General features: G+C 38.2%; 1 protein-coding gene across 1 annotated transcript; it reads left to right on the forward strand.

The window, feature by feature from the left end:
- Positions 1-3402: 3402 nt before the first annotated feature.
- On the forward strand, positions 3403-11899 carry LOC102718426 (protein MEI2-like 5). The gene is made up of 14 exons (XM_006647157.3): positions 3403-3743; positions 4432-4475; positions 4548-4685; positions 4761-5227; positions 6837-6995; positions 7075-7191; positions 7327-7478; positions 8455-8546; positions 8647-9324; positions 9412-9574; positions 9670-9754; positions 9837-9905; positions 10397-10576; positions 11323-11899. Exons 2-14 carry the CDS (start codon positions 4442-4444, stop codon positions 11467-11469), a joined length of 2481 nt encoding a protein of 826 aa, XP_006647220.1. The 5' UTR covers positions 3403-3743; positions 4432-4441; the 3' UTR covers positions 11470-11899.
- Positions 11900-12704: the final 805 nt, after the last annotated feature.

Here is a 12704-nt window from a genome sequence, read left to right on the forward strand (position 1 = left end):
TATATATAAAGTTTGCATGTAAAAACTTTATGTGTATAAAGTTTGCGTGTATAAAATTTACATGTATAAATACATGTATATATATATATAAGTATAAAGCTTATATGTATAAAGTTTTATGCGTGAATATGTATGTATGAATGAAGAGGAGAAAGAGACCGCCGATCCGATCGCTGGCTCGCGGCGCCCGCTAGCGGTCGCGAACTAGACCTCCCCCATTGAAGATATAATTAATAGACTCGGGGATACGTTAGAGCAAGTGTGAGCATCTTAACACAAATCATAAGATGTCTATATGATTAAACGGTGTGGTGGAGGAGAGAGGAAACGAGTCAACCTCTATAATCTCTAAGAGAAAAATAGAAAGGGAAATAGTAGATTGACTAATTAATGATTAAAATTAGTATATTAAAGGTATATAGAGACGATTTGTGGTATATGTTACCTCTTAATTGATGAGTTGCTTACATGGATAAAATTAAAATGTTATATCTATCTATATTATAAAACTTAGAAATGAACCATATCAACGATAGATCATTGAATTGGTCTAAATTTAGTGTTAAAAAGTAAATTCTCTCAAGGACAAATGCATACGCCATGTTGTCAGTACGGTACTACGGTACTACATGTAGTATACACTAGTACTAGTGTTTGCCAAATACGGGATAAATTAAAGAGTGAAGTGCACCAGCGGTCATTAAACTTATATGCATGTGTCATCTAGGTCCATGAACTTTTAAAATGCATTTTTGGATCCCCGAACTTGTCCGAGGGTGTCATATAGGTCCACACGGGCTCCGACCCGCTCTATCCGCTGACGTGGCATGCCACGGTGGCACCTACGAGAAGGAAGAGAAAATAATAAAGAGGAGCGAGAAACTGACACGTGGGACTCACGTGACACCACCAACACGTAGGTGCCACCATGGCATGCCACGTCAACAGATAGAGCGGGTTAGAGCTTGTTTGGACCTATATGACATACCCGGACAAGTTCGGGGATCCAAAAATATATTTTGAGAGTTTAGGAACTTTGACACATACATACAAGTTTAGAGACCGCTGGTGCACTTCACTCCAAATTAAATCACTAGCTAGGAACATGCAAACAAAACATGTGAATTGCCATGTAGTTAGACCCTATTCTTTATACAGGTTAACTAACTCGGGTTTTCTTTTTTACGCACGCTTTCTAAACTACTAAACGGGACGTGTTTTATAAGAATTTTTAAAAATCATATCAATCCATTGTCTAGTTTTTATAGCTAATAATTATTAATTATATACTACTCCATTGCTGTGTTTTACGTGTCGGTTAGCATCCAAAACAAGAACACGGCATTAGTTGACACACCACACGTCCAGTGATTAATTATTTCAAAGCCTAATTAATCCTACTGGAGAGTCTTCACACGAAAGCATCAAAGCTATATACTATTTTTCTTAGAAAAAGATAATATAAATGGAGACGACGATGCAAGTGGCTGAGAGAATTCAGCGTCGCTGTCATGAAATCATTGAGTAGCATTTGGGGATGATGATGCAAGCAAAAGGCTTCACCAATCAAATCCCTTAACTTAATTATCGAGTTAGCACGTTAAATACCGGCGGTAGAAGGACGGTTAGCGCTTGGTCCGGACGACAGGGCAAGCCAATGTCAACGGACGCAAATTGCTCCACTCAAATACGGCAAATTCGCCGAAGCGGAGTTGTCCTCATCTGGATTTTCTGCGGCTGGGTGTTTCTGGTGACCTGGCTCTCTGCAAGGCTGCAACTGTCTCAGTTTTTTTTTCTATAGAAAGATTGAATGAACAAAATGCTCATGCTAAACTAGAAAAATATGTCGATGCTAAGGAGGAGCCTATTCCAAAGCGAGACTGCTCCTCCGTGGCACTGACCACCGCCACCATCAAACCTAATTTCAATTGTTTATTCGGCTATTTTAGGTTTAATATGATCTTTTGAATGGCTCAATTTTTTTAAGTAATAATAACTACGATTTGCTGGAATCGCTGAAGATACATTGAAATATCTAACTAAAATTGTATGAAACATTGCACAATATTTTAGCCTCCAATAATTTGGTAATCTTACCGGCGCTGATCAATCTTATTAGCATGATTCAACCAGTCGGTTCCTATCTACAAACCATTGGTAATTGTATAGGCTCTCGATCCTAAACTGGTTGTGCTATGTTGATTTTGTCCAATGATTTCGGCTGTTGATGTCCATGTTCCTCAACTTTCCATGACAATATCATAGCTATGGAAGGGGTGTAATGTCTTTTCCGCTATATTTTATCTGTACACCCTATTTCTCCTTTAAGTCTTAATATCATCTACAAGATTAGGGTCCACCCTATTTCTCCTTTAAGTCATAATATCATCTACAAGACTAGGGTTGATGATTCCATAGCTTTGGTGAGATTCAATGCTACAAGAGTAAGGAAATTAAATGGAAACAAAGATCATGAAAATATAGACATAACTCCATCTATCACATTCGCGCTCAATCTATATACTTGCACCCACTACATTTTCTCCCTCCCATACACTGTGGTTCAACTCTAACATATACGGACGCAATTATTGCTCATGGTAAAGCTTCGTAAATACAATTATAAAACATGTGTTACTAATTGGACCACATAACATAACCTTATGAAACATATGTTACTATTTGGAACACGCAGAACACATATGTTGCCGCTAGCTAACCCATATAAAGTTAATTATTTTTTCCCTTTTAAAAGTATATACACACATCCACGCAAGCATGCAGGTAAAACACAGGTATCTCTTTCTTTTACCTAGTAAGGCCCAGTTCAATTCCAAAAACATCATATCAAATTTTTAGACACCTAAATGAAGCATTAAATATTGATGAAAATAAAAACTAATTGCATAGTTATGGGAAAAATCATGAGACGAATCTTTTGAACCTAATTAGTGTATGATTAGCCATAAGTGCTATAATAACTCCTATGTGCTAATAACGGATTAATTAGGCTCAAAAGGTTTGTCTCGCAGTTTTTTGACGGAATCTGTAATATGTTTTGTAATTAGACTATATTTAATATTTCAAATATATGTCCATATATCCGATGTGATGCTTTTACAAACTGAACTGAGCCTAAATCAATATGCACAGAGTCATTTGTATCAAGTACATCCAACAAAAAAAAAAGCTATCATACGACATTTATGACCTAACATATGTGCACTTCCAAAAGAAGACACATGCCACAGCAAAGGCCCTCTGCGCCGTCGCTAGAAAAGGGCGTGCGACAGAAGATCCAGGAGGTTGGTGGAATATCCCTTGCCTCACTTCATCTCTCCCCTCCATCCTGCCTTCCGCTCCCCTCTCTCTCAACTCCTCTCTCTCTCTCTCTCTCCCCTCGCGTCGTCTCTCCCCTCCCCTCCCGTCCCCTCCCCCTCCGCTCGTGGTGGTGCCACCTCTCGGCTGGCCGTACACCCGCCCGAGGAGGCGGCACCGAGCCGAGGCTGCAGGGGGGAGTTGGCCGTTTTGTTCTGGCTGTGTTGTGGCGAGCGGGATAGGAGTGGCAGGCGGCGGCGCCATTGCGTGGGCGTGGCGTGGCGTGGCGCACGTTTGTGGTTTGGACCGGTTGTTTTGAGCGCTTAATCGGGAGGGGGAAGCGGGAGTAGGAGCGGGAGGGCCCCGAGGAGCTCCCGTGGCGCTGCTGGGGTGGAGTGGGGATTAATCCGGTATTGGACTACTGGGTAAGCTCTAGCACGGACTGCGACCATTTTTCCCTAATCTGCTCTGTCCACTTCTTTGACGCTATATGATTGTGTGCTTGCATTCATGAGCATCGGATAATCATTCCACTGTTGTGTCTAGTGTGGTAATTGAAATTCTGGTTTGTTTTGATTGAGATGATTAATGAGTAGTTAAGTAGTAGTAGTGGCAGCAGATTAGTAATGATGGTTCTGATAAACTTGTAATGAATTTTCTTTTGGGAATTTTGTTTGTTTCGTTGTGGAAAATACCAACGGTTGTTTCGAGAACAAATTAGAAAATGATTTGCACATATGGGAGGTTATGTTTCCCTTATTTGGACTCTACTGATGTCATTCGTGGTACTAGTACTAGGGTAGTTGTGGTCCTATTGTTATACGATAGTACTAGATTTGCATCGATAAAGAAAGATGGGGAAGAAGTTGCTCTGTTTTTCTCTCGGTTTTGGTGTTCTACAGATTCTATTGGTGCCTCAGAAGGTGTATGCGTTTCTTTTACTTTTCTTGGTATGTTACTGTTGAGTGAATGTTTTGTCAGGGGAATGTATTTCCTTAATGATTTGTAGGAGCTGTTCCTTTGAGCATGCATTATGAACGATGTAAGGTCGTTTATTTTTGTACCCCATGAGTTGTTGTACCTCAACACTGACCTTGGTTCTGATTTTTTCAGTATTGATGCAATGGAGCAACCTGAGGATCATACGAAATCATCAGGTACTCTAGTACTACTATTGGTGATGAAATTTTGCTAGTCTCTAATCCAGTCATATTCATGATGTTCTACAGAACCTGCATTCATTCCATCCAAAAAGACTCATCAGATGAGAAACATATGGGCATGGGGAGGTCCGTCTGCAACTACAGTTAACGGATCAAGTGATGCTGTCCTGTTCTCCAGCTCATTGCCTGTGCAATTTGTAAAATGTATAGACGATTTTCTTTTCTGTTAATCTGCGATCAATTCTCATGCATGAACTCACATCAAGGTGTTTCATGCAGTGTCAGGTAAACAAAGGGAGTACAATGCTCAACCAAAGGATGATATGTTTCCCATAATGAAGCAGCCAAGCACTAATACTAGAGAGGCTGACCCCATGGATGATGTTGCACATCATTTGATTGGAAATTTGTTACCAGATGATGAAGATGAGCTCCTTGCTGGGGTAGTTGAAGATTTTGATCATGTTAAACTGAGAACCCAAGTTGAGGAATCGGAAGAATATGATGTTTTCCGCAATAGTGGGGGTATGGAGCTGGATGTTGACCCTCTGGAAAGCATCACGTTTGGTACAGCAAAGGCTAGTCTCGTCAATGGTACTGGAAGTAGCACTAATCAATACAGCATCCAAAATGGTACTGGAACAGTTACTGGTGAGCATCCATATGGTGAACACCCGTCCAGGACATTGTTTGTTCGGAACATTAATAGTAATGTTGAAGACTCAGAACTGCGTTCATTGTTTGAGGTAAATACGTAATCCCATGGAGTTTAATTCTGTTGTTGTTTGATACTCTGCATGATTTTGAACAGATATGTATTCTAAATCTAGTTATTTAACATATTATGTGGCTTCATATTCCTCCTAAGATGCCTTCCCTCCAGCTGGTCCTCTTCGATACAGTAAGGGAACTTGGTATCTGAGCAAACACAATGTATTCTAATGTTTAGTTATGCTGACTCTGTTGGACCATGAACATGAGGGCCCAGCAGTCTTTCTTCACCTCATTGGAGGAGTTTGTCATGCTATGTTACATCTCAAGGATGAGCAGTTTCAGTAGGAGGGAAGCTAGTGCAATAAAATTCAACCTGGACTTGAGTCTGCAAGTTTCTTGCCTCTTGTTTATCCAACAAGAGCACTTGTTGTCTAACTGAAGTTTAATATTATTGTGTGACTCTAGCAAGGAGTTTATATCTGACATGTTTTACAGAGAGGTGAAGGAATACTGGTACTCTATGACACCTCCGTACATAGCAATATTGTATGTGCAGGCTTATCTTACTAGTATATTCTCTTCCTAAGGATAAACTACAAAATTATTACCATTTGTATTTGATTTTGCTAAACCATTTTTGGGGTTTAACAATCTATAGTTTTGTGTGGTTAGGATATATCAAGACGATACAACCATATTGAGAACGCTCTCAGCCTGTGCATAGCTAAGATGCACACAGCTAGAACTCACACACACCCAATAAAACTTCAAAAACATCAGAAAAAAATGCAGGGGATGTTAAGGGCCATCAATCCTTAGACTAGATCACTACTCCCTGTATGCCACTGTAATAATATCCCGTAAACCCAAATAATACTGTGTTGGGAATAACTCACACGGATACATAGATATAATAACCCAAATAATACTGATTAGTCTAAACTTTCAGAGATCATAACATGGCTGTTGGCGTGTAGCATGGATGAACCCTTTGTTTTGTTGAATTTATATTACTCAAAACCTTTTATGAATTCAGTAGTTATGTTCTCTCACAATAAAATGTTGGTTGTCAAACAAACTAGAATGCAAAACATTTCACTTCATGATGCAAATTGTTTCCGTAAACAGTCGCTATTATGCATGTATTGATAGTAATATTATTGTTGTTCTGTTCTGTTTATTGTTTTGTTCCAGTTAAGCTCAGAGGTTTCTTTTTATACATATACATGTAGGTTTTAATAGTACCATTTATAGTTTGGTTCGACATAGTATGTAATAAGACCATGGACACTGCAAATAGATTCCATTTGAACAAAATCCCGTTTCTAAAATATTTCATGGGGAATAAAATATCTCTTTATTGAATTAAAGTGCTATTGTATAATAACTGAGGATTGCTGTTTTAGGAATGAAGAAAGCCAAATAGGAAAGAGCAAGGTATTTGGATACTTCATGTGTTAGTTCGCACTAGTTATTATAAATCAAGGAACCAGTTTTTGATTGCTTGTTATCATCTGTCTTGATTAAATCTGTAATTTCCCACCTGTAGTAAATCTTCCACTTTTCATTTCCTTAAGGTTATTATATGATATATAATTCTCTAGGAATTGTTATTGCTTTGCTAAGCATACCTCTTTTCAGCCATTTGGGGATATTCGGTCTATGTACACTGCAACTAAACACAGAGGATTTGTTATGATATCTTACTATGATATCCGCCATGCAAGAAATGCTAAGACTGCACTACAAAACAAACCATTAAGGAGGAGGAAACTTGACATTCACTATTCAATTCCCAAGGTCAATACTTTTGTCAGTTATTTTAATATACCTCTTCTCAATATCATCATTTGTTGATTTATTTGATTTGTCTTCACAGGAGAATCCTTCAGATAAAGATATGAACCAAGGAACCCTTGTCATCTTTAATTTGGAACCAGCTGTTTCAAATGAGGAACTCCTTCAAATTTTTGGTGCATTTGGTGAAGTTAGGGAGGTAAAAAGTGCTACTACGTACCTCCTAACTGATCCAATCATTGCATACTGATATGTCTCATACCCCTCTAAAAACTTTATTAAAATAAGTTCAACATCATGTTTTACATAATTTTGTACTTTACGCTGGGTGCAGATAAGAGAGACACCACATAAGCGACACCACAGATTTATCGAGTTCTATGATGTTAGAGCTGCAGAATGTGCCCTTCGTTCATTAAACAAGAGTGACATTGCTGGAAAACGGGTAAAGTTGGAACCTAGCCGCCCTGGTGGAGCTCGCCGAAGGTCTGTATTGTTGTAGTACATCATATGTCTTTTGTGTTCCCTAAATAACATTGTACTGCAGCTGGTTATGTGGTTTGGTTAGTTACAAGCTATCTATTTTTTGGGCTGAGATGTTGATTTTGTGACCACCTACTTTTTTTTTCAATTATTGCTGAAATTCTAGATGATCCTTTTACCATGCATTTAGCATTTGAAAATACTTTTAAAGTACTGCAAGTGGGCTGTAGCATATATACTTTGAATTCTCTAATCCCTACTGTATATAGTTACTTACTCCATTGGAATTAGTGTTTATGCATGCATGCATTATAATTCATGGTACATTCATCACCGACACAATTAAAAGAAAAATCAAACCACACCAAACAAATTTTGATGGAGTGAATATATTCTATGGTCTATTACTTGAATGGCCTTTAGAACATCAACTTAAAAAAAAAAATGCATGCATGCATATTTTTTAACATCAACTTCAAGAACAGCAGGAGAGGTTCCAACTGAGAAGTCCCTGTCATTTGTGTTTCTTTTCATTTTAATGGGGAACAGTAGGAGAGGCTCCTACTATGCTATTTTAAAATATATAAGAAAGAGGAAGAAGTTACAACGAAATTTACAAGAAATTACAAGAGACAAGGAGAAAAAAATAAAATCAAAAGAGGTTTTTATGTCATAAGGATAGTAACCTTTACATGACACTAGTTTCCATGTTATAATGATATGCATGTGTTACTCATCATATTATCCAGTATATTGCACATGCTAACTGTGTCAATTTGTCTAGAGGTGATGTTTTTTTTGGTTAAAAATGTAGATATGTTTATTCTTCCAAAAATGATAATATTCTTGATTGACGGTTGTGTCCTTTATTCTCTGTGTTTTGTTATGCGTTTAACCAATAACCATTCATTTCTTTTTTATTTTTTCTTTGTATCTACTGACTATTACACATTCTCAAGGTTGTATTCTTGCTATGCAGTTTCATCCAGCAGTTTAACCACGAATTTGAGCAAGATGAAACAAGGCATAATTCATTCCATCTTGGTTCACCTTCTGCCAACTCTCCACCAAGTATTACAGTACTTTTTGCACTTAATCTACACCATTTATTTCCTTCTTCACCTATGGTTATATTATCACATCTGTTTTAAGTGTTCCAATTTGTTCTCAGGTTTGTGGTCCCAACTTGGCAGCCCAACAGAAGAAAATAAATTAAATGGACTCAGTGAAACTGCATTTAATGGGGGAATGAGCCCTTTAGGTGGTAACCATCTTTCTGGGTTCTCATCAGGATATCCACCCATGAAATCACCCATTGGGAAGAGCTCCTATTGGAATAACCATACTGATAATATGTTCCATGGGTCCCCAACTTTTAACAACTCACATTCATTTCCAGAACATCATGGTGGAATTATAAGTGCAAGTCCGATTGTGTCATCCGCTGCTTCGTCAACCTCTACTGCATCTGGTTTTACAGCACTGACTGGAACCTCATTTCTGTGGGGTAATAACAAAAACTTAAGGGAGCACGCTCAGCCTGCATCCTTCCAATCTCAAGCTCTTAGCAATTCACTTTTTCCCAATAACCAGCCACAACGCCAGAGTAGTCTGTATCGGAATCTGCGTGGCTCCTTTGGGCCATCTGAGCACTTTTCCCAGCTTAATGTTGGGTCTGCCCCATCTGTTTTCCCTTTTGAGAGTAATCTCGGCTATTTCTCCGAGTCCGCAGACACATCTTACATGAGACAGGGAAATTTTGGTGGCACAGGCCCCAACCGTGTTGGTGGAAGCCTCATGACGAACTTTGGTGCCTATCCCCGCGTTAATGTTCCGTCCATGCAAAATGGTAAGAAATACTGGTCCTTTTTTTTTAATGATTAGCACTGGTTTCTTGAGAATTTATTTGTTTTAATACTCCTTTTTGATATTCCAGGTTCAGTTGGTTTTGAAGGTTTGCTTGAGCGTGGCCGTAATCAGACAGTTGGAAACTCGGGATTCCAGGAAGATAGCAGAGTGCAATATCAACTAGATTTGGAGAAGATTATCTCCGGAAAAGATACCAGAACAACATTGATGATTAAAAACATACCAAACAAGTATGATGTTACTTGAATAAATTGATGTTTAGTTCTGTTATTACAGTGCTATGCTGGTGGTCTACTGTTGTTGCTTATGTTTTACTAATTTTTAGGTATACATCAAATATGCTTTTGGAAGTTATAGATGAAACTCATGAAGGCACTTATGATTTTTTCTACTTGCCTATTGACTTCAAGGTATTTTTGTTATTTTCTGAATTGTACACTTCTGTTAATATTTTTTTTTTCTACTGCTGATTTTTGAGCTTCAATTCTGCAGAATAAATGCAATGTTGGCTATGCCTTCATTAATATGGCATCTCCTGTTTATATTGTATCTTTCTATAAGGTTATTTCTTGATCTCAGCCTTCTTTTTACCTTGTTTCTGGCTTTTTTGCTATAAGGTTATTCCTGTTTTATAGCTAATTATTGTTTCTTTTATGATGTTAGTTATCTTATGCTTTGAGTTCTAATTTACCTTCACACTTATCTTTTATGTCAACATTACAAATTTATTATAAGCTCTTTGAGAATGTCCATATTTGTGCCGAAAAAAATGTAGTCAATAGTAGGCTTTTGATCCTTTAATAAAAGTAAGGATAGAGAGAACATTACTGAGGTGAAGTTTCAATTTGGACTACAAGGATGTGAGCTAAGTTTTATAGATCTGTGTTGCTTCTGTTTAAGAATGCTCTACGAATGCCTCGGTTTTAGCAACCAAAGCAATATCTGGTAGATAGTGATTGACCAATTAAATTTGTTTCTAAAGATGACAAAGCAATTAGTGATAAATTAACAATTACATTAGATTCTAAGCATAAGTTTTTACATTGTTGCAGGCATTTGCTGGTCGGAAATGGGAAAAATTCAATAGTGAAAAGGTTGTCTCGTTGGCATATGCTCGAATACAAGGGAAAGCTGCGCTTGTAAATCATTTTCAGAATTCAAGCTTGATGAATGAAGACAAGCGCTGCCGTCCTATGCTATTTGATCCCAAGCATACTGAAAGTAACAATCAGGTAAAAGAATGGTGTTTCAATTTTATTTCATTTTATTCTCGGGTAGTGCCAGTTGGAAAATTTTAAGATCGAGATGTTTCTTGCATAACACAGTGTTCTATTTCATTTTCTAGGGTAATCTCAGTTGCACACAATAGTTTAGTTTATTCCATTTCTGAGAGCTCACTCTTAATCATTAGGTTAATAATAGATAATTTACTACTCCTCCGTTTACATCCTCCGTTTTACAATGTAAGACTTTCTATCCTGTTTAGATTCATATGGATGCTAATGAATCTAGATATATATATAAATTATATACATTCATCAATTGATGAATTTGACGTTGAATATTGAAGTGCCTTAACAACCAATCGTAGCAGTTATGGAGCAGTTTTACTAGAATGGTTAATGATGATATTGTCACTGTACAAAATGATAATGAACTAGGTGAATAATAGAACTGATGGGTACCAAATAATTTCTGAAGCTAAGTTCTTCGAAGATCTGTACAAATACTTTATTACTAAGCATTATTTTGCAAATGATAATATTGTTGTGCATTTCTCTTGAGTTGTTAGGATTGTAAATTTTCGTGGTTATTTTATTTGCCTCTGTTGGCAATGCCACAGTACACATTCATTCAATGCATGTTCTTTTTATGCTAAACTCTTTTCATTAACATGAGATAATCACTTTTCCATTTTTGTTTCTTTCTGCTTCTTACAACGAGGTCTTATTTGCCTGCATGTCCATTCTTTGCACAGATCCTGTTAAACGGAACAATTAGCTCCATGGACCAGCAAGATGCCACACAAGAAAGGCATGACATTTCTGAAAACCCAAAGGTAGATAATTTCAGTGAGAAGATAAAAGTAATCGGCCTACCGGGAACTTTTTCTGAAGGAGGATAATTTATCTGCAGTAGACGCTGACTGTTGGATTGTGAAGTGTACAAAACAGAGAAGTCGATGCCGCATTTTGTTGTGTTGCATTGAATGTGATGCATGGGTGCCGAAAGCTCCCAGATAATTAGGGGAGTAAAAGTGTTCTCCTTTTGTGTATATAGTCCTAATGACAGTGGAAAGGTAAGATTTACGAAGAAAAAAGGTTAGGTTGAAGGGCAACAAAAAGGCCTACTGTAGTTGTGAACAGAGAGGCAGAAAAGTCCTCCTTTCTGTGCAATGTTGTAGTCGTTCCCTCTTATCTTCCTATGAACTCTAGTTCTTGTTAATAGTCAGGGCAAAAAAAAAGGAGGGCTCATAGTGAGTAATTGTTTGTGTGTTCACCTGCCTGTCAAGACTGCATACAGAATTATACATGGAAATCTCAATTTTCATGCCAGCAGTGCAACACCAGATATTGGCTGGCCTTTTGTAGGACTGCTTTACTGATACTCCAACAAAAGGCATAACCCAACGGGAGTACTGTAGTAAACAGTAATAAACCGAATAAACGAAGATAGGCAGGCTAAGCTAAGCCTGCGCCTGCTCGTGTGGATGGCGAGCAGCATGCGTCTGGTTTTGGTGTTTGTGCTGGTGGCCCATGCCGGCCGGAGCAAGTCATCGGGCACCAGCGGCCTTTCCAAGGGCGCGATGGGCTGCAACACGCTCGGTAACTGCGCCGGCGCCGGCAAAGGCCTCAACGACAAGCTCCGAAAAGCATTCAAGCACCCCCCATAACGTCATCTATTCGCTTATGATTATTATTAGAAATAAGTCTGAGAATCTTTTAACTTATCGTCCAGTCTATTTTTTGTCCTAGATCGTAAAATCGGTCTCTGAACTATCAAAACCGGCGCAAAAGAGATCCCTCAACGGTTTTGGCTGAATTGGCGTCTACACGGCTAGTTTAACTTGGTTTTAGTCCCACATGGCATTGATGTGGTGCTTATGTGGCAATTATATATCAGAAAAACAATAGACCCACATGTCAGCTGAGAGGGGGAGAAACAATGATGACATGTGGGGCCCACGTGGGTCCCACCGTATTTATTTCTTTTAGTAATTGATTATGGGACTGCCATTTTTAAATCATTTTTATGTGTAGCTGATAGGTGGACCTACTGTTTTTCTGATATATACCATGTCAATGCCACGTAGGGCAGGGACCTAGCCAAACTAGTCATGTAGAAGCTAAGTCAGCCAAA

The sequence above is a fragment of the Oryza brachyantha genome, chromosome 2 (assembly GCF_000231095.2).
Source record: "Oryza brachyantha chromosome 2, ObraRS2, whole genome shotgun sequence".
Lineage (NCBI taxonomy): Eukaryota > Viridiplantae > Streptophyta > Magnoliopsida > Poales > Poaceae > Oryza > Oryza brachyantha.